General features: G+C 37.3%; 1 protein-coding gene across 5 annotated transcripts in view; it reads right to left on the bottom strand.

Moving 5' to 3' along the window:
- CTPS2 (CTP synthase 2) overlaps nt 1-22,158 on the bottom strand; it is a 93,219-nt gene that overhangs the window by 48,558 nt on the left and 22,503 nt on the right. For all 5 annotated transcript variants that reach the window (XM_088144898.1, XM_007428870.4, XM_088144896.1 and 2 more), the window contains exons 2-9: nt 21,529-21,734; nt 18,934-19,104; nt 17,727-17,827; nt 16,308-16,424; nt 13,896-13,979; nt 12,486-12,566; nt 3,200-3,351; nt 736-868 (exon numbers count right to left, since the gene is read on the bottom strand). In XM_088144898.1, the coding sequence (XP_088001024.1) occupies nt 736-868; nt 3,200-3,351; nt 12,486-12,566; nt 13,896-13,979; nt 16,308-16,424; nt 17,727-17,827; nt 18,934-19,104; nt 21,529-21,734 (1,045 nt within the window). The remainder of the gene's footprint in view (nt 1-735; nt 869-3,199; nt 3,352-12,485; nt 12,567-13,895; nt 13,980-16,307; nt 16,425-17,726; nt 17,828-18,933; nt 19,105-21,528; nt 21,735-22,158) is intronic.

Below are 22,158 nucleotides of genomic sequence, written 5' to 3'. Positions count from 1 at the left end.
CCCACAAATTACAGATTACATGTTTCAATAGAACTGAATACTATATGCTAGCCAATGGCAGCATTTGCTGCGAATCCAGATAATATCAGATTGGGAAAGGCTGCCTATATTTTTCTTACAATCAATATACATTTAAAAAATATTTTTATTCAATTATCATTGAAATAACAGCCCTTTGTGTGCCAGGGTGCCTTGATGTGTATACATATGTAGGGAGATCAGAGAAAAATACAGCAGATGTATATCTATTATCTGCTATCTATATCTTGCAAACTGTAGAATGGCTCAGTATTAACACTAATGTTAAGTCAAGTGCTAGTAGCCAAATTTCCAGTGCATTCTACACATTTAAATTGCAGTCAAAAATATGCATGCATTATATTCTTCTACCAGCTAATCCATTTTAACTCCATATGGCTCTGCTTAGCCACATGTAAAAACATTCTCTTAATGCATAAAGTTGTGAGTAGGATTAACACATCAATTAATATTAACCAAGAAATAAAATATTTCCCAGAACCATGAAATTCTCTTTATCTTCCAGAAATTTCATTACAGAAATTATTGTAACAACTCTCAGGATGAAAGCACATGCTCAAACCACTTTAGAAAAAGTGCAAAAGGTCAGCCAAAGATCTTAAATAGCACATTGTACCGAACGGAACATTAGAAACGTTGCAGGATGCTTACAAAACACAAAGAAACAATGAAAGGGAAAAATTGATTGATTCTCACCATTAGATCAAGCTTGTGATTAATTGCTATAGCTGAATGCTCTAATGCCTTGAAAACAGAGGTGTAGCAATCACTCAGTTTTGTATACTTCCCAACTAGAGCAACAGAACAGCTCTTTAACATCCTCTCATACCTGACAATATAAAATATCAATTAATATATAGATTTCCACATAGTTCAGTAGTTTTCAAAGTATTATAAATCTGGATTAGATACAATTATTATAATATAATGTATGTGTGTGTGTGTTTTTAAATCAGGGAAAGCCACATTCCTAAGTGTTGTAAACAGATTGCTAGCAGCTGTACTATAATTGAGGTTCACCCTCCAAGTTAAAAAGATAAAGTAGCAGATGATTGAAATATTTTTAAAAGGCGAAAGCCTTCCTGTTTGTTCTGTATGTTTAGCTGTGATGGTATCACCATTTGGATGTTCTCTGCTAGAAATCAAAAGGTCTCATACCATCTTAGAGAATGAAAGCCCTACACAAACATATTTATAAATAGCTCTATGGCTAATGTATTAGTAAATAAGATTAGAGTCAACTGGAATAATTTACACCTCTCCAGATAAGAAGCTGACGAAGTTATTTATTATGATTCAGGAGAAAAGAAAAAAAGGGCAGTTGAGAATAACATATCAAAGAGAAATTACACTAAGAGAAATTCCACACAAGGTTTATGCACCCGTTGGATGTTTTGAAGAACTGAATCAATTTATTTCAGGGGTGGTATAAATGAACCTGCTGAAAATATGTGTTTTGGGGATTTTTTTTTTCCTGATGCAGGAGCTCTATTTCTTAATTGGCGGAATTCGTGCCTCACCCTTAGTCTTCTGAGCTCTGGGTGTATGTGTGTGTGTGTGGGGGGGATTGTTTATTATTTATTTATTACTTCAATTTATATAGTCACTCCTTTCAAAAACATGACTTTGGGCACTTGCAACCGTTAAAAACAAAAGAACAGAGTGCAATCTAAAAGCATACAAAAAACACTAAAAACCATATGAACACCACATGACATAATTGGCAGCCAAGATATAGAAAGAATCAGCAATATTCAACATAGGCCCTTGCGTAGGCTGTCCTGCGCACCTGAATCCTCAAGCCGGGTTGCAAAACTACATCTGTAAGGAGTTACGAAAAGCCAGCAGGGGTGGGGCCAATCTGATCTTCAGGGGATGATATTCCACAACAGAAAAGGCTCCCTTCCTAGGTCCCGCCAGATGGCACTCCCTAGCACAGTGTTTCTCAACCTTGACAACTTTAAGATGTGTGGACTTCAACTCTCAGAATTCACCAGCCAGCAAGGCTGGGGAATTCTGAGAGTTGAAGTCCACACATCTTAAAGTTGCCATGGTTTAGAAACACTGCCGTAGCAGATGGAACCCAGAGCGTGCCTCTCCTGCCAGACTTAATGGGATGGGCAGATGTTACTGGGGAAAGGAGGTCCCTCAGATAAAATGATAATGTGACATCTTTGTACCTCAGAGAAAACAAACAAGCAAAATGAACATGAGTTTAATGATTTCCTTCCATTCTCTTCAGCACAGGTCGAGCCATGCAACGTATCAAGCAGAGGGATATTTTCTTTTTTTCCCTTTGTGTGGGACTTTTATAAGTGCTTAAGATGGAGCACTGATTTTAGCTCCTTGTCTGCGGCATTTCTGACTCAAGAGAAGGGAAGACGAGGGCTTTGGGACTGCAGCTGATGGTAGAGTTGACGTGCCCTGAGCTTCCACTTGTTTTTCTTAGCGTTTTTCTGCATAGTTTCAATCTCCACCTACTTGTGCACTAAGCTCACCTAGTTCTTACAATGAAACTTAGCAGTGCATGATGCACCCCTCCCCATGGGGGGGGGGATGTTTTTCAGCCACCTTGTCACAGAGTCTGATGCTCACTGCAGCTGAAAGAGAGTGACTGGCCCAAGACTACCCAGCTGGCTTTTATGCCTAAGGGAGGATTCAAATCTGAGTCTCCCCGCTCCTAGTCCAGCACCTTAATCACTACACCACTCTGGCTCTCTCCTGCCTTGATCTAAAACTTAAAAATCAGCATTGGTGCTTTTGCTGACTCACACTTTCCTATTCAGCATTTTTCCACAGAAACCTCTTCTGTAAAAGATTTGTATTTTGGCATCATCAGATTTGTAATATAATATGTAAGATCAAATGATATTGCAAATACTTCCTTACGATGTCATCTCACAAGATTATTTTATTTATTTATTTATTAAATTTGTCCCCCCACCCATCTCCCCCCAGGGGGGGACTCTAATAATTATAATAATTATTATTATATAATATAATATAATAACTAATAATAATTATATATTATTTATGGAAATACACAAAGAAATCCTGGGGCCTGATAAATCCTTCTCACTTAGTGCTGCAAAAAGATTTGCTGGTGTTAATATTTTGGAGCAAAAATGGAGAAATCAAAGTAACAAACCAAGAACTGTACCTATCTGCAATTTTTTTCCATTTGAAAAGAAGGTGACTTGGTTGGTCATCAATTGGTAGGCTTAACCTCTCTTTAAAGTATTTAATTATGCCTTGTTCTTCCAAAAGGATTGGCACTCGGTAAGTGGAAGAAACGTCATGGATGAATATTACCTAGAAAATATGAATTTCAATTATTAATAGGGAAATTTAAAATTGAATAGATGAGGGATGTTTGTATGTGTATGAAAAAAATAAATGTTTCCTTAAGCTCTACCCATTGCTTTTCCAAAAGGATGATTTATCGGCATATAACACGCATAGGCGTATAACATGCACCTTAATTTTAAGAAGGAAGTTTAAGTAAAAGAGCTTAAATTTAAAATAAATGACTTGGAAGCAAAATAAAGGGAGATCTGAACTTTTTGTTTCTTAATATTTATACCACTTATAAGGTAAATACATAATATGAAAGAAAAAGCACCTCTTTGAAGGAAAAAACTTAGATATTATAAACTTAGGCATATTCCACTCAGACCGCTCAGGTATGAATTAGATCATATTCCTTGTGATCCCCATTCTACTGTTTTCCTCGATTTCTTTGCATTGTTCATTTAAGAAGGCCTTCTTATCTCTCCTTGCTATTCATCAGTGAAGGTGATGAATAGATTTAGAAGATTAGATTTGGTAGACAGAGTGCCTGAAGAACTATGGACGGAGGTCTGTAACATTGTACAGGAGGCAGCAACTAAAACCATCCCAAAGAAAAAGAAATGCAAGAAAGCAAAATGGCTGTCTGATGAGGCATTACAAATAGCTGTGGAAAGAAGGAATGCAAAAAGCAAGGGTGAAAGGGAAAGATATAAGCAACTGAATGCAGATTTCCAGAGAATAGCAAGGAGAGATAAGAAGGCCTTCTTAAATGAACAATGCAAAGAAATCGAGGAAAACAATAGAATGGGGAAGACTAGAGATCTCTTCAAGAAAATTGGAGATATCAAAGGAACATTTAGTGCAAAGATGGGCATGATAAAGGACAAAAAAGACAGGGACCTAACAGAAACAGAAGAGATTAAGAAGAGGTGGCAAGAATACACAGAAGAACTATACAAGAAAGATCTTAATGTCCCTGATGTCCATGCTGGTGTGGTCACTGATCTTGAGCCGGACATCCTAGAGAGTGAAGTCAAGTGGGCCTTAGGAAGCATTATTAACAACAAAGCTAGTGGAGATGACAGTATTCCAGCTGAGTTATTTAAAATACTAAAAGACCATGCTGTTAAAGTGCTGCACTCAATATGCCAGCAAGTTTGGAAAATGCAACAGTGGCCACGGGATTGGAAAAGGTCAGTTTACGTTCCAATTCCAAAGAAGGGCAATGCCAAAGAATGCTCAAACTATCGCACAATTGCACTCATTTCACATGCTAGCAAGGTTATACTCAAAATCCTACAAGCTAGGCTTCAGCAGTACGTGAACTGAGAACTACCGGATGTATAAGCTGGGTTTCGAAGAGGCAGAGAAACTAGAGATCAAATTGCCAACATTCGCTGGATCACGGAGAAAGCACGAGAGTTCCAGAAAAATATCTACTTCTGCTTCATTGACTATGCAAAAGCCTTTGATTGTGTGGATCACAACAAACTGTGGCAAATTTTGCACCCACACAGTCCAGCACTCCGTGTGTCAGAGCAAAGCACCGGCACTTTGCTCTGACTCGTTACTACATGCCAGAACACAGCAAAGAGAGGAGGGAAGCTCACGGTACTTTAGTGACATCACCCACGCAGTCTGGCGTGTAGTAATGAGTCAGAGCAAAGCACCAGGCACTTTGCTCTGACACACTGAGTGCTGGACCGCACGGGTGATGTTACTAAAGACTGCAAACAGAGGAAGCATGGTTTAAGTGCCATCAATCGGAGTAGGATGTGGGAAGCATGTGGTTGCAGCCCGGTTACAGCCCTGGCCCTGCCGCTTGAGGTGAGAAGCCGCAGGGATTATACAGGGGCTTATACATCAGCGTATAACACGCAGCTAGGATTTCAGCCCCAAATTTTAGGGGGGAAATTGTGTGTTATACGCCGATAACTACAGTATTTTATGGAAAAGTGCCTGGTTATTTCAGGGACTTCCTATCTCCCATAGTATCTGCCTGGTCAATTTGATCTGGTTGGTGTGTTCCAGGTTCCTTCAATTAAACAATTCTATCTATTGGGACCATGAAAACATGACTTCTCTGTAGTAGCACATGCCCTTGGAATGAGGTTCCCCCAGATTCAGACAGCCTCCACCTTGATGATGTTTCTAAGGGACTTGAAGACCTGGCTCTTTGCACAGGCCTTTGATGAGGGTAAGTGAACCCTGTTAGATTGTGTGAATTCATTTCTTTTTGGTTTCTGTCTGGTTTTTGTCATCTTTACCATCTTTTATGATCAGATCAAACAAAGAATGTACTATGAGAGCTGGCAAGTAAGCAGGTATCTTTAAGGAAATTGAGCAAAGAATTAAACTCAGTGGATGAGATGTCAGTCAGAAGCAAAAGACACAGATGATATTCTGCACTGGTGGAACTCAGAAAAACTATCAGGCCTTTACAGAAGAAACATCTCCTGAGCCTTTGGGGAAGAAAGACATTGTAAAACAGGTGACAGGACAGTGGCTTCCTAAACAGTAGAAGGAGCATAGCTGCAACTTGCAAGAATATAGAGCGATAAATCATTGTATTTTGCAATTCACTAGTATAAGGAACTGAAGATGCCTTGGCTTGGGTAGTGTGTTGTCTGCTAGGAACAAATGGCAGGGATGTGATAGAACAGCTTCCAATATTTATGAAGTGCAATATAATTATCCCATTTTGCTAATTCACGTAGGGGCAAATGACACTGTGGAGAACACTTACAACCATATCACCATTGAAGATCTAGGAAGGAAATTGAAGACCATGGGGATTAATGTGAAGTTCTAATTCGTCCCTCCAGTCCATGGAATAGGACTGGAAAAGAAAAGAATACTTCAAGTGAATGACTGGCAATGCAAATGCTGTTTTGAAGTGATTTAGGTTTTGGATTACAGTTTTAGTTCTCTAGATGTCAGACTGCTAGGACAAGATGGGTTGTGTGGAATCAAAACACAGGACTCTAATGCAAAATAATCAAGGTTTCGCTGCAGTGTTTATTAGACAGTATGTACTAGAGGGGGAACCCACCAAGGGATAGTGAAAGATACTCCCTGCAGGCAAAAGGGATGCTCTGATATTTATACATTTCGGGAAAGGGGAAGGGAAAAGATGCATACATACATATTCATATGATGATGCAGGCATATATAAGTAAGTAATAGATCTCATGTTACTTATTCCCCTTCCGCTCATCTACTATCTACAAGGAAAACAATAGCCTTATTGAGAAAAAGAAACAAATCAGTTCAAGGTGCCAAATGCCAGGAAGAACACATCTTTCTTCAAGACTACCTTGTAGCCTTGGTAGTTCACACCAGCTCCAAGGGTGCTGCACATTCTTTTATGTTTCAATTTTATTAAGGCGCTCCCATTCATCTGAAGCTTCTAGAAATTTACTTTCTTTACCCAAAAAATATATTTTCCTCACAGTTGAATCTCGAAGGACTGGTAAATGTGTTCTTGGTCAAAGAATGTTGGGTTTTATTACAGCAAGACACTTTAAACTGAATCCCATGGGAGCTGTAGAAGAAAACTTGAAGTAAGGGACTTAGATAAAGAAAAAAAGAGTGCTGCTGAAACAGAACCTATTCATTGTTTTTAATGATGACTTTTTAAATGATTTTTTTAAATGATATAAAATAGTACTGTAAATGATACCCAAGATCTGCTCAGACAAATTCTGCCATATAGTGCTTCCAGAACATTCTTCATTTTCTTGCTGACGATTTTGTCCTTCAGAGGGTAGAGAAAGGCACAAAAGGATCAGCTACCCTTGACTTAATACTAGCTGATAGGGAACACCTAGTTGAAGAAGTAGAAGTAGCAGAAATACGGAAGAGAATTATCATTTAACGCTTTAAGTTCTTAATGTTAAAGGAAAACAAAGCTGATCAAAAAAGTAGATTTTCATAACTCAGAACAAAGGTAAGTAGGATTTCACAGCAGGAGAAGCAAATGGGAATTCAAGATGGGTTTGAAAACAGGGATATACTAAAACAACGATTGCAAACAATTCTAATAAAAAAAATGGAGGACTGAAGAAAAAAACAATACAACTGTAAATAAAAAGCTTAATAAAGATATAAAAACAGAAAAAGGCACATAAAGGAAATAGGAAAAGTGACAGAACCCAAGGAGGGTCCATATGGGGTAGCCTGGAACTGAAAAAAATGGTGTCAGGGAATCTAAAACTCTCAATGAGCTGAGGTCTTGTTGTATTTGCAAAAGATTGCAAATACAACAAGAAGTCTTATTTAGATATGTTTGAAATAAAAGGAAAAGAAAAACATGTAGAAAAAGAACCTCTCCATGCATCCATATGAAGGCAATTGAGCAGAGGCTTGAAATATTGCCAGCTGTGATGGAATTGGTTGGTGAAGGCCGCGCTCGGGGAGATAAGCATTTGCTTAGCCCCCAGAAAGAGTGTGGGAAGGTGAAGAGGATGAGACTGGCACTACCCTAAGGAATTTGCAGTGTTTGCTTGTTGGCTTGGGAATTTTGGATACAGTGTGACAAGATTCTGTCTTATAGGTGAAAGCTAATAAAGGCTATAGAACTAAATCTGTACTGTCTCGTGGAGTTCCTTGGGCTGAACCTGACATCAACTGCTCCATTCTACCTCTTGTCTTCCCTCCTGATCACATCATCCAAGTAGAGCATATGCAGTCTGCCTTGTGCTTCTCAATACACATACATACCCACAAACATACAGGGAAGTAACACAAAGGGACATCACTAACAGACACACACTGATGCAATATGTTACTTCATTACACAGTAGAAAATGCAGACACCTCCTACAACCATTGCTGGTAAAGGGTTTGGAAATAATTCTGGAAGCCAAGCTCTGCCTGCTTTCCATATCTTCTTTGGCACAATCCTCTAACAAGAAGATATGTGTTCCACCATACTTTGAAGACAGAATTGAAGCTTGAGAGTGACAGAAACAGAATCAATGAATATCTGTTTAAAAGAGTTTATCCAGAGCCAAATGAATTGCAACTTAGGTTATTAAAAATGGTCTTGAGATGGGACGAAGACAAAATGAAGAGAAATCAAATCCTACAACAATATTTGAATGAACTAAGGATTAAGACTGTTAAAAGCAAAAGGAAGGAATATAAAGTTGGTTTATTTGATCAAGGTTAAAATAAGATATATTGTTATAGTACTTCTGACTACCCTTTTTGGACTTTCTGCTCATACCAGAACTGAAAAGATGATGTTTTATGGATTTGTTTATAGACAAAAGATGGGATATGGGATAAAGGGATAATGTGTGTAACTTTAGAGAGAGTGAAGAGTTACTAAAGTTGTTTATACTTGTAATTAAGGTTGGAAGTCACTTGTTTATATATTATTTTCTCTTTATTATATTCTTTCTTTTCTCTTGCTTAACTTTCTTTCTTTTTCTTTCTTCCTTTCTGTACTTTTTACTCCTCTATTTTCTTTAAGTTTAGTTTTAGTAGTATTAGGTTTTACTATTATAATCAAACACACACAAACACACACACACACACAGAGTACTGTGCAAAAGTTTTAGGCAGGTGTAAAAAAATGCTGTAAAATAAGAATGCTCTCAAAAATATATATTGTAATTTTTTATGTTTATCAATTTACAAAATGCAAAGTGAGCGAACAGAAATCCAAATCAAATCAATATTTGGTGTGACTACCCTTTGCCTTCAAAACAGCATCAATTCTTCTAGGTACACTTGCACACAGTTTTTGAAGGAACTCAGCAGGTAGGTTGTTCCAAACATCTTGGAGAACTAACCACAGATCGCCTGTGGATGTAGGCTGCCTCAAATCCTTCGGTCTCTTCATGTAACCCCAGACAGACTCGATGATGTTGAGATCAGGGCTCTGTGGGGGTCAAACCATCACTTCCAGGACTCCTTGTTCTTCTTGACACTGAAGATAGTTCTTAATGACATTGGCTGTATGTTTGGGGTCATTGTCCTGCTTCGGAATAAATGTGGGGCCAATCACGTGCCTCCCTGATGATATGGCATGATGGATAAGTATCTGCCTGTATTTCTCAGCACTGAGGACATCATTGATCCTGACCAAATCTCCAACTCCACTGGCAGAAATGCAGCCCCAAACTTGCAAGGAACCTCCACCATGCTTCACTGTTGCCTGCAGACACTCATTATTGTACCGTTCTCCAGCCCTTCGGCGAACAAACTGCCTCCTGCTACAGCCAAATATTTCAAATTTGGACTCATCAGTCCAGAATACCTGCTGCCATTTTTCTGCACCCCAATTCCTATGTTTTTGTGCACAGTTGAGTCACTTAGCCTTGTCTCCACATCAGAGATATGGCTTTTTGGCCGCAATTCTTCCATGAAGACCACTTCTGGCCAGACCTCTCCAGACAGTAGATGGGTGTACCTGCTGTCCCACTGGTTTCTGCCAGTTCTGGGCTGATGCCACTGCTGGACATCTTCCAATGTCAAAGGGAAGTAAGCATGATGTGTCTTCCATCTGCTGCATTAAGTTTCCTTGGCTGACCACTGCATCTATGGTCCTCAGCGTTGCCCTTTCTTTGTGCTTCTTCAAAAGAGTTTGAACAGCACATCTTGAAACCCCAGTCTGCTTTGAAATTTTTGCCTGGGAGAGACCTTGCTGATGCAGTCTAACTACCTTGTGTCTTGTTACTGTGCTCAGTCTTGCTATGGTGTACAACCTGTGACATGAAACTGTCTTCCACAACCTCACCTTAGTAGCAGAGTTCAGCTGTTCCTCACCCAGTTTTAAGCTTCCTACACAGCTGTTTCTGTTTCAGTTAATGACTGTGTTTCAACCTACATATGAAATTGTTGATCATTAGCATCTGCTTGGTATAATTGGTTAACCATACACCTGACTCTAATCCTACAAGATCCCTGACTTTGTGCAAGTGTACAAAGTGTGCAAGTGTAAGAATTGATGCTGGTTTGAAGCCAAAGGGTAGTCACACCAAATATTGATTTGATTTAGATTTCTCTTCTGTTCGCTCACTTTGCATTTTGTAAATTGATAAACATAAATAATTACAATATATATTTTTGAAAGTATTCTTACTTTACAGCATTTTTTCACACTAACTTTTGCACAGTACTGTGTATATAAAGGATCTTGCTGAACTGTTATGTACTATCTTTGAGAAAGCTTGGAGAACAGATAAAGTAGTGGACTGAAGATAGGCAAATGTTATCCCTATTTTCAAAAAAGGGGAAAGCAAGGATCCAGGAAACTATAGAGATATCAATATATCAGTACTTGGAAAGGTTCTACAGCAATCATACAGATCAGTCTGCAAGCATCTTGAAAACAATGCAGTAATTACCAAAAATCAATATGCATTTGCTAAGAACAAGATTGCCAGGCTAATCTTCAAAAACTGTAGTCAAAGAATTTCATCAATTGTTCCTCATTCACTGGAATGAAGTACTGAGTAGAGTACATAAGTTTCAGTCTTAAGTTCCATATGTTTTTATTAATGGCTTGATGGAGAAATGGAAAAAATGCTTATCATAATTTGCAGATAACACAAAACTGGATAATAGTTAATATCTTACAAGACAAAAATAAAATTCAAGAAAATATTTATGGATTATAATAGAATGACATTTAACAGATATAAATGCAAAGTTCTTTACTTAGGAAACATAAATCAAATACAGAGTTATAAAATTGGGGATACTTATCTTAGTAAGAGTACTTGTGAAAAAGATCACGGAACAGTAGTTTACTGCAAACTACTGTTATGAATCAGCTGTGTGATATGAAAAAATGGTAACTAATGGAAAGTAAGAATTCAACTTTATTTTGTGTTGGTCAGGGCATAATTCTTTAAGAAAGATTCAGACAAACTGGAACAGGTTCAAAACAAGGAAATGAGGATGATCAGAAAGTATGTCCATGGAAAGACTAGAAAAGACTGGGAATATATTGAGAAAAGAAGATTGAGGGGGGATAGGTTTCTACTGTTCTATAGTAAAGTACATAAAATAATGGGTTTGGGTGAAGAGAATGCTTTAATTTGGACTCCTGCACTAAGCAGAAGATTGAATTAAATAGCCAAACAGCCCTTTTCAACCATATGATTCTATTATAGAATGAATTATGAATTCAATGGGATTTATTTCTGAGTAGACATAGGATGCACAGAATGGACTTAGTCCATAATCAGTAGTCCATAATCACACATAATTCTTACCCATGTTTTTATCCTACATGATGTGTGAAGCCATTTATGGTGGCTTGGAAACTATCCACAAACCCAAACTAACTAATCACAGCATTAGCTTAGCATGTTAACCCAGTATATTTAAAATTATTATCTAAGGCTTCAATCCTATTTCTACTTATCCTGGGACAAATCTTTATAAACTCAGTGGGGCTTATTTCTGAGGAAACATGGATAAGATTGAACAGTAAAAATTGCCTGAGCAGCAGAATACAGAATGGGAAGATAAAAGTTCACACATTACTATTAATATTATCATCATCCTCATCAACATCCTCATCCTCATCATGAATTAATCCATTTATGTATAAATACCTCTTAGTTTACTAAGAATTTTACTGGGGAACAGCTCAACTCCAGGGTCACTTTAGATTTACTATCCCCTGTTTGAGTGTAGTTTTTTTTTTTTTAACTATTATGTAGCCATTTCTTTAACTGTATTGTATGTGCTCTTCTAATATATTGAGTGTATTTAAAAAAAAAAAAACTGCTAAAAGTTTCAAGAACTCCAAGTCCAGTAAAAAATAAACAGTTTTGACCACTTAGCTCTGCTTAACTATACTAAGGAGGCATAATTTTCTGTCAAATACAGTTTTAAATCAGCCTTCAAACAAACTTCTGAACTAAAAATAATGCTCGGGAAATCATTTTATTCCCCTTCAGTGCCAGATAACTTTGAAAAGTTTTTAAAAGTCTGACTTTTCAGTGCAACACTGACACCTGCTGGATTTTTTAAAATAACATAGCATCCTCATTTTGATATTATCCCCATGATTATCCCAATGAGTAGCTGGTTGAGTTCCTCTGTTAACTAATATATTTTCTCATATGAACAGAAAAGAAAAATATTAAAGAAAATGATTGCAGAGAACAGTACAAAAAAGTATTACAAACCTGTTCAGGTTCCACATGACAAAACATTGAAATCTTTTCTTTCACAGCCATTTCTATGGGTTTAGTACTTCTACAGACTATCTGTAAAAGAGATATATACAGATTAGCAACACACTGTGGAATAACAATTTCCTAGAAACAGTACTTTCTTCCTTTTTTATTTCTGCTCAGTTAAAAAGCTTTTAAAGTGTACTTTTCCTACAAGAGAAAAGAACAAAAAATACTTTGAAACAGCTTGCATAAAAATAAATCTCTTATACTAATAACCTATGATAGAATTTCCAAATCTTACTAATTAAATAATCTAAGTTCCTCTCCTTCCTCCAATCCAGCAATGATTCTAAAACTTCCTGAGATGTTTTGTAGTTTTTCAAGAATGGGGGAAATACTGTTTTAATATTAAGCTATGCCTATCTTGTTTTTAAGTCATGTAGTTGCTAACCTAGAAAACTTTCCTAGCAAATACAGTCACCAAAGCAAAATCTCAGGTGTCCAATGCAGAGTTGGAGATTAATGCACACATGTTGATCTGAGGTGCATCTTCAGATTTGACCCAGATAGACACTTGTAATAAAAGGCTTCCAGGCAGAGATTCAAGAACACAGCCCTTGATAAGGTAACTTTATAACAGATACCAGAAACATCATAATTAGAGTAGACTCTACAAGACTACAACCATGTATGTATGTGTGTATGTATGTATCAGACCCAAAGTTCAAATCTTATGTCTCTTTCTTCTGCCTGTGCATCTTAACTGAGAAGACAGCCATTTCTCTTTGGGAGAAATGGTTGAATTTATGCATCATTGCGTAACAAAACAGTCGGGTCCCAGACCACCTGCTTCTGAGCTTGCCTGATCTAGCCCTCAGTCAGGGAGGTTCTTCTAATTCAAGCAAATGAAGTAGGTCCTGTTTCAGCAAAGCAAGATACCAGAACCTTGTTAAATGTGTAATATCTAGTGCCTTTGACAGAAAGCACAGAAAGTCAAAGGTATCTTTTTCTATTCACTGCCTAACAAATACATATACAATGGGCAGCCAATAATATAATGCAATTATGTTAAGCAGATAGCCTGTCTATACCTCTGTTTAAAATTTCAGCTAATATTCCACACTGCAAGCAGTTAACCCCTCCCCCTCCTCGCCACAATCATTAATCAGGCAGTATCTAATATAAAAACAGAGTGAAGCTTTTTGGCTGCATTTAACAGATAAGGCACTTTTCTAGAGTAAACACATTTTTATAACTTTAATCAGCAAATTCCCTCTCAGATTCACTGCCTGAGTAAAAATAATACCCTGTATACATTCAAGTGACAGGCAACTATAAACGTACCAACTGCTTCCACTAGAACAATATAAATGTGGGCTTTTCTTTCAGATGTAACATTGCAGATTGTATTAAACTCACCAAATCAGGAGAAAGACCAAGTCCCCTTAAAGCCCGAACACTGTTTTGAGTTGGTTTTGTTTTCTGTTCACCAGTAGCATTAGGCTGAAAAAAACAATAATTAGAATTAAGTCATTCCAACTTCATTTTTGTTGGTAAATACTGCTACCATTCCTTTCTGATGATAACAGTGCTCTGATACTATGGGAATAATTAAGATTTAACAGAATTATATTGAAGCCTTGATTTAATGATCCCTCCATTAAGTGGAATTGGGATGCAACAGACCCAATTTCTGTCCCCTTGAAAGAACAGACAAATCCGTCCCATCTGAAGTAGTTTGGATGATGTATCGTATTCTTCCGACAATAAGACACCCCCATGTACAAGACGACCCCACTTTTCCAACCCAAAATTAAGAAATCAATATTTTAAAGATAGTGCAGAACACATTTTTATTTAGTAATTAGTTAACATTTACCTGATACACTCGGTGGGAGGAGGTCCAAACCGTCTCTCTGCGGCTCTATTTCCAGGCTCTTTTGCATAACTGATTACATTCAAGCACGAGTGAAACTCCTTGTCTCTGCAAACAGCCTTCCTCCAATTGGTTTGTTCAGCATCAGCTGACGTCAGTTACATCAGGCTCGTGATTGGAGGAAGTCTGTTTGGGAGACAAGCTATTTCACTCGTGATTGGAGGCTAGCAATAGGAGGAAGCCTCTCTGCAGAAACAAAGTATGGGCAGTTTTGCAACCGCGCGGTTCTCTCCTCGGCTGACTTCCTTGAATAAGACGCCCTTCAATTTTTAGGGTAAGGATTTTAGAAAAAAGTACCGTCTTATAGTCGGAAAAATATGGTACTCTAGTTAAATTTACATTGATTTTTCCTTAATTTTACAATATCCACAGCAATTTGCTGCGGCAACAATATACAAATGACATAAAGTTATGCAAATGACATAAATTACCACAATGACATACTTTCCTATTTAATAGGCATTCGGGATCCATATCGGTCCATTAAAAAGTTTTTACTATTATTTTGTTTTATCATTCAATAACCGGGGTTAACTACCCTACCATATCTGCACTAACCATGGTTCAAATTCACAGCAGATTTTGCGGCGTGATTATTGAACTGAAACCTACATTTCCCATTTACTTTCCAATTTGTTTCCCCTTCCCTGTTCTGGTGGTCATTCATTCTTCTTTAATGTTTTCATATTGAATTGAGGTTTGACAAAAAATCAAAAATATATTCTGTTGGCGGAATAACTTTTGGATAACGCCATGTGCAACGTGGTGGTCGGCAGCTGGCGGTGGGCATTCTGCTCCATAAGCACAGCCAATATATACAGACTGGACATTTAATGCTAAGGTCAGTTTTAAATCTCCACTGAAGAAACCAACCGCTGACTAATGTAACTCCAGCACATATTTATTGTCTCACACAGTATTATCCAGAAGTCATTTTATCAGTAAATAGTAGCTATGAAAAACCTACATTCCGTTTTATTATGTTCTTTCTGTGTGTGCCATTAACAGACTTGTGGCGTGTGTGGAAAAGCTAGGATAAAAATTGAATGAATGGATGAATGAATCCTTTAAATGTTAATGGAATTCACCAGAGCAGCTGTTTCAATGGTTCAGTAAGTTGGTTTAATATTTTATAAGCGGAAATTTCCAGTAAGAGAAAGGCATGTAAATTCCACTATCTATTTAAAGAGCCTAAAATCCAAACTGATGTTATGAGATAGCTTTGGACATCCTACTGGGGAATTTTGGGAGTTGCAATTCCAACATGGATGGAGGGTACCAGATTAGAAAAAGTGGCCATAGATTTTTATATAATTTCTCTATAACACGTTCAACGTTCAATGCTTCCTAACACCTATCTTTAAAATGCATCATCCTTAAATGGATTCCTTTCAATTAAATGATAATTTTAAATTGTTTTGAAGACAAAGTTTGCATTTAAACAACACGCTTCCCTGAGCACTGAATTGACCCATTTGGGGAGGGGGGGAGTGTCACACAATGCACTGAATTACACACTAACGAAACAGGCTGGATTTACAAAACATATTAAGGCACAAAAAAGCCTAATCAAAGTTTATAGTAATCAAGTTTATCATTTGCATAAATACATGTGCTTTGTTAGGGTTAGTGTTTGATCTAATTAAGTGTCCCATATAAACATAATGAAAGCCTTCAAATGTTTATTCATTGGTTGAAATAAATACAACATGAGTTTTTAAAATCTTTCCTAGAACCACTCAGCATAAAATGTTCTTTTGGCAATGAATAAGCAATAATAAAAAGAGTATATCTAAGAACATACACCTGCAGTTTCATTCACTCCTTTAAAAATCCCTGAATTTTTATCAAACTTAACATGTGTAAAGCAATAACACATAATGAGAAATGTTTACCTGTGGTACTAAGCTGACATGGATATTGCAAAAGTTCTCTCTTTTGGCCTTAAACTGAAACTGTCGGAAAGCTTCTACAAAGGGCATTCCTTCAATATCTCCAATAGTGCCACCCAACTAAAAGATAATATATGGAGTTAATTCGTTTGAGCACATGAAAAAGCATACTTCAATCTGTATTTCAATTTAAGAATGCTTTTAAAAACATATATAGATAATACCAGTAATAATTTGGGCAAGTATGTGAGGCTATTGCTATAAAAGCTTTTTCTATCAACCATTAAATAAAATAGATTAGCAGTGAAAAAGAAAGGGGGAAGAATACTCTGTGTGCATATTGGCAGTTAGGTCCAAGCCTGGATATAGTCATGCTAGTAGATGGCCTTTGTCAGGACCTGGAGGGCAGTAATGCACCTGTCGTGATTCCTTTACATCTCTCAGCGGTCTTTGACACCCTAAGCTATGGTATTCTTCCGGATCAACTTTGGGGCTTGGTAACGGATGCACTGTTCTGCAGTGGTTCTATTCCTTCCTCAGTGGATGGTTTTAATTGGTGGGGGTGGAGAGGTTGATTCAGTGACTGCTTACTTCTGGGTTCTCACAGAGCTCAGTCCTCTTCCTTCCCCACCCCCACTTTTAATATCTACATGAAGCCACTGAGAGAGTCATCCAATGTTTGGTATTTGGTACCATCAGTATGTTGATGATACGCGGGTTTACATCACTATCTTGGGCCATGCTGGTGATGTTTTCCCAGTGCCTGGAAGCTCTGAGCATCTGGATGGGAAAGAACAGGCTAAATATTAGCAAGATGGGGTAACTGTTTGTCCATTGGAGTTCTCTGACGTTTTAGTGGTGTCACTGGATAGGGGAGCAATGCCCATGAAGGAGCAGGTTCATGACTTGGGGATCCCTCTGGATTTGCAGCTCCTGTTGGAGCAGCAGGTGGAAGCTGCGGCCATGTGGGCCTTTGGCCCAGCTTCAGCTGGGACATCAGTTGCACCCCAGCCTGGGGCAAGAGGATTTCATGCCCATTTCAGTAGCAGTGCCAGCCTTCTGGAATGGCCTCCTGATAGAAGTAAGGTTAGTTCCTACATGAACTGCCTTCTGGAAGCAGCTGAAAATGAAGCTCTTCTGGAAGGCACTTAGTTTATTTTCTATGTTTGGGGGAGGGGGGTTGTATTATTATTTTAATGCTGACTGTGAATGTTTGAATTGTGCTCCTGTAAACCACCAAGAGTCCTTTGGGATTATAGTGGAGGATGGATGGATGGATGGATGGATGGATGGATGGATGGATGGATGGATGGATGGACGGACGGACGGATGGATGGACGGACGGACAGACAGACAGACAGACAGACAGACAGATAGCAAGCCTGCCTGCCTGCCTGCTTCATACAGAAAGCTCATACTCACTTCAATTACACATATCTGTGGTTCTTTCTTATCACCATCCACAGGAACTTTTGCCTGATTCATTACCCATTCTTGAACTGCATCAGTAATATGAGGTACAACTACAAGATAAACAAAATGTTAATGCGAGAGAAGATAAGACATACACCATTTCATGGAACTGTTCCAAGAATTAAAGTTGTAACAGCATTGACAGCTACAGCACATTCTTTTCTTGAGTCTGCTAAAGTTCTTAGAAGATTCTATAATAATCTGATTAAATGAGCTAGTAAGAATAAAGTGCAGTTGAAATGTGAATTCTTAGGAATACTTGCAACTTGAGTAGGAATACCTGAATATAACGCTTAACAGCTTCTCTAATATTGTGCAGACATAAATACATTCCCATTGTCAATAGTTCTATAAATATTGCTACCTGGCAACCACGGTTGGCAATTTGTATCTTCCAAAAAGTACTTTAAAAAGTATTGAGATGAAAATGTACATGGAAAAAGAATGATATTCATGTCATTCTTCCTGTAAGTGACAATCATTTTACTATCAAATGGCCAGTCGTGTGTTTGAATACTATGCCAGTAAGCATTGCACTGTATGTAGGACTTCTTTGAAAGGAATTAAGGAAGTTCAGGGCAGTTAGATTGGTTACTGGTATGGAAGTGAACTTTGCTTTCTCATCTTTATTGGCTTCCAGTATACAGCATATGAATATGGAGCTTATGATCACTATCAGGTGAAAAATCGTACAGAATTTTGGAGGCCCTTCTTTGGGTGTATCCATGAAGTGAAGTCTGGCTGATAGCTATTAAAGAGAGTACCTTTTCAGTATGGCATGATCACTTTCTTCTTGCTTGGATCAATCTGATACCAGCCGACGATACTTTTGTTATCATTTTTAATTTTTTTAACATAGATTAATTGGTTTAAACAATTGTAAATTATACTTAAATATGCACATTCATTATTGACTTTTGTATTTTAGTATTTCACTGATGCTGTAAAACATTCCAAGAATATGTTGAATCTTTGAAAGTTATACCACACTGATGATAAGATACTAATTTATTTGTGCTAAGCCTTGCATTGTTTAAATGAGTTTACTGAGTAAACTAGAAGTGGCTGGGTTTGCTGTGAGGGTAAAGTAGGATGATTACATGTGCTATGTCTCAGAAGGAAGTGAAATAATATGCATATTTGTTAACAAAGATACCTTGAACAGTTTTTCCCAAGTAATCTCCATGCCTTTCTTTATTGATGACATGCTGGTAGATCTTTCCAGTGGTGATGTTGTTATCCTTGTAAAGGCTAATGTCTAAGAATCTTTCATAGTTTCCCAAATCTAGATCAACTTCTCCACCATCGTTTAGTACAAAAACCTCACCTGAACAAACAAAGCATATTTTTGAAATATATGAAATACTCAGTAAAACACACTATTTTGTATTTTTACTAGGATATGATTGTACTCCTAGTAAACAGTATTCCTTAGTACTAGGAATAGAAAATTAAGGCATTGCTAGGATAATTATTCGCTTATAAACATGAACTCACAGTCCAGTAGTTTTACTATTTATATGTACAGTCATATATATATGTATACGTATATGTATATGTAATACAACGTCAGACTCGGGCGACAAGCCAGTTGGTTAATTCCTTTTGCAACCAATGGATCAACATTTGGTTAATCTGAAAAAAAGCAGACCCTGTACCTGCATGAAAATGCTAGGAATACACACACACACACACACACACACACACATGCAATGTAATATATGTCATGCAGCGCAATCATAAGCATATTTACTCAAAGGTAAATATTACTTAATTAAATGAGGTACACTTTTAACAAGGACACTTATGACTGAAAACTAAATGGGTTTGGTGACTAAGCAATCTGCAATTTAGCAATTTACATTTTCAGAACTCCTCTTCCAAAGGCAGAAATGATTACATCCGCTGTATCTTGCAGAGCTGAGATTAAATGTAACAGCTGAAGCTAATTTAAACATTTTAATTTATGCAATTAGCTAAATTCATATATTTCTTCCTATAAGAATCAAGCTATATGTTTGATTGGATTGGATTCATCACTGGCCAAATTATTTTTTCCCCAGTTAACAAAGATAAGGTTTGATTTCACACCATTATCATTATTTTTGTTTTATATATTACATCTTTTCTAGGCATACAGATAATGTGCTATATGTCCGTACTGCCATAAATTGTAGTCATTTGCTTTTCATGTGAAAAGGTTGAAATCAGAGACACTATACCATAGGAAATAGACCCAGCTTGGTGTACGGCAGAAGTTAAAGGCACCAGGCTAGAAACAGGAGACCATGAGTTCCAGCTCTGCCTTAGGCATGAAGGCAGCTGGGGGACCTTGGGCCAGTCACCCTTTCTCAGCCCTCAGAAGAAAGCAATGGCAAATCACTTCCAAAGATGTTGCCAATAAAATTGCTACAATACAAGGGATACTGAGGAGCTGGAAAGAGTGTAGAGCAACAAAGATGGTAAAGGGCTTGGAGGCTAAATCCTATGAAGAACTGCTAAAAGAAATGGGTATGTTTAGCCTTAAAGAAGAAAAACCCAAGGGGAGAGATGATAGCAGTTTTCCAATACTTGAAGGACTATCACAGGGAAGAGGGGTACGGATTTATTCTCTGAAGTGCCCAAGGGTAGAAGAAGAACCAATGGGTAGATGGTCTGCAGAGAGAAATCCAAACTTAAAATAAGGAGGAATTTTCTAACCATTAGACCTATTAAGCCAGTGTTGTCCAAACTTGGCCACTTTAAGATGAGTGGACTCCAACTCCCAGAATTCCCCAGCCAGCCAGTTGAAGTCCACTCATCTTAAACTGGCCAAGTTTGGACAACACTGTATTAAGCAGTCGAAAAGCCTGCCTCTTAGAGGTGTAGGTACTGTATCACTGGAAATTTTTGTCTGAGATATCTCAGGATTCCTGCCAAGGGAAGGGGATTGAATTAAAATTTCTGAGTGTTTTTCTTTTTTCTTTCTTTTCTGAGATCTTTTCCAACCATACGATTCTATGAATTTCATAGCAGAAAATACTAAATTGCTTAGAAAAGCCAAATTTTCATTATCACAGAAACAGACACATGATGCATGAGACTGAAGTTTAAAAACTATAATTTGTATTCCTTATACTACTTTTCTGATTATCAGTGCCTTCTTGCATTTTCTCATTTATGTGCTTTGTGAAGAGGAGGAGGAACAACTACTACTACTACTACTGCTATAAAAACAGTAAACTGAGGCCCAGGCTTTGCATCAGGAGTCAATATTGCAGGATACTATAGGCATCATATCATCTACAAGAACCTGAGATGGCACAAACTGATCTCCAAAACTAAACATAAAAGAATGTGCCAAATCCTTTGAAATGGTAAAACTTTATGGGATCTGTGGAAAAACAAAGCCAAACAGCTTTGGAATTTTTAGGAATGTATTATTTGGGGCATCACTTGTGATATTGTACAAACTCATGTGATTATGACTACCACCTGAACTCTCTGCTGTGCATGAGCATGGCAGACTGATGTTTTCAAATACTGTTCAAAATAAGGACCTTTACTTAAAATGCCAATTACGACCACATGAGATTTTATTCTCTAGAGACAGTATAATAAGCCAGAATTAGCTTGAGCTAAGTGAGACTTCTATTTAAATAATTGTGCATAAATGTACAATGCAATCAATACAACATATGTTCTGGAATGCCATTTTCCAAAATGTTTAAAAAAATTAATTTGTACAAAAATAAGCTTGTGTCACAAATACCATGTTCGTATGGTGAGAACGTTCCAGCATCTATGTTAATGTAAGGATCTATTTTGATTGCAGTTACCCGGAGACCACATGATTTCAGGATGGTACCGATGCTGCTTGCAATAATTCCTTTCCCAATACCCGAAATGACACCACCAGTTACCAGGATGTACTTCATGGGAAAATTATGGATGTGCTGTATATCCTGAGCTGGAATCCTAAAAATGAAAAGGTTAGGTACAAATATCTTTATTCACGCTACAAATAATTATCATAGCATATAGTATGTTTTGTAGGACAGTTAAGAATTTAATTAAATAATACCAAAAATATTTATATATAGCATAACATAGTATAGTTATTTATAGTTGCTATCAAAATAAACTGTAACTGATAAACAACTAAAAAACTAAAGGTTTATCAGTTTAACAAATACTAGCACATTTAAAAAGAAGATGGTAAGGTATACGCCATTCAGGCAAATGTGTTCTTAATTCATGGGACTGACTAAAAAGGATCTTGAAATAGAGATGCAAGAGTTCAGCAAAAATGCGAATGCAGTTTGCTGTTGCAGTTGCTACAAAAAAGAAAATAAAATAAAATGTTGGGGATCCTAAGAAAGGAGAAATAAAATTGCAAATA

The sequence above is a fragment of the Python bivittatus genome, unplaced genomic scaffold (assembly GCF_059951505.1).
Source record: "Python bivittatus isolate LINGU-HERP-01145 unplaced genomic scaffold, Pbiv_v1 ctg000350_np1212, whole genome shotgun sequence".
Lineage (NCBI taxonomy): Eukaryota > Metazoa > Chordata > Lepidosauria > Squamata > Pythonidae > Python > Python bivittatus.
Note: the sequence above shows the minus strand (reverse complement) of the source record. Positions and strands in the feature narration are given on the sequence as shown.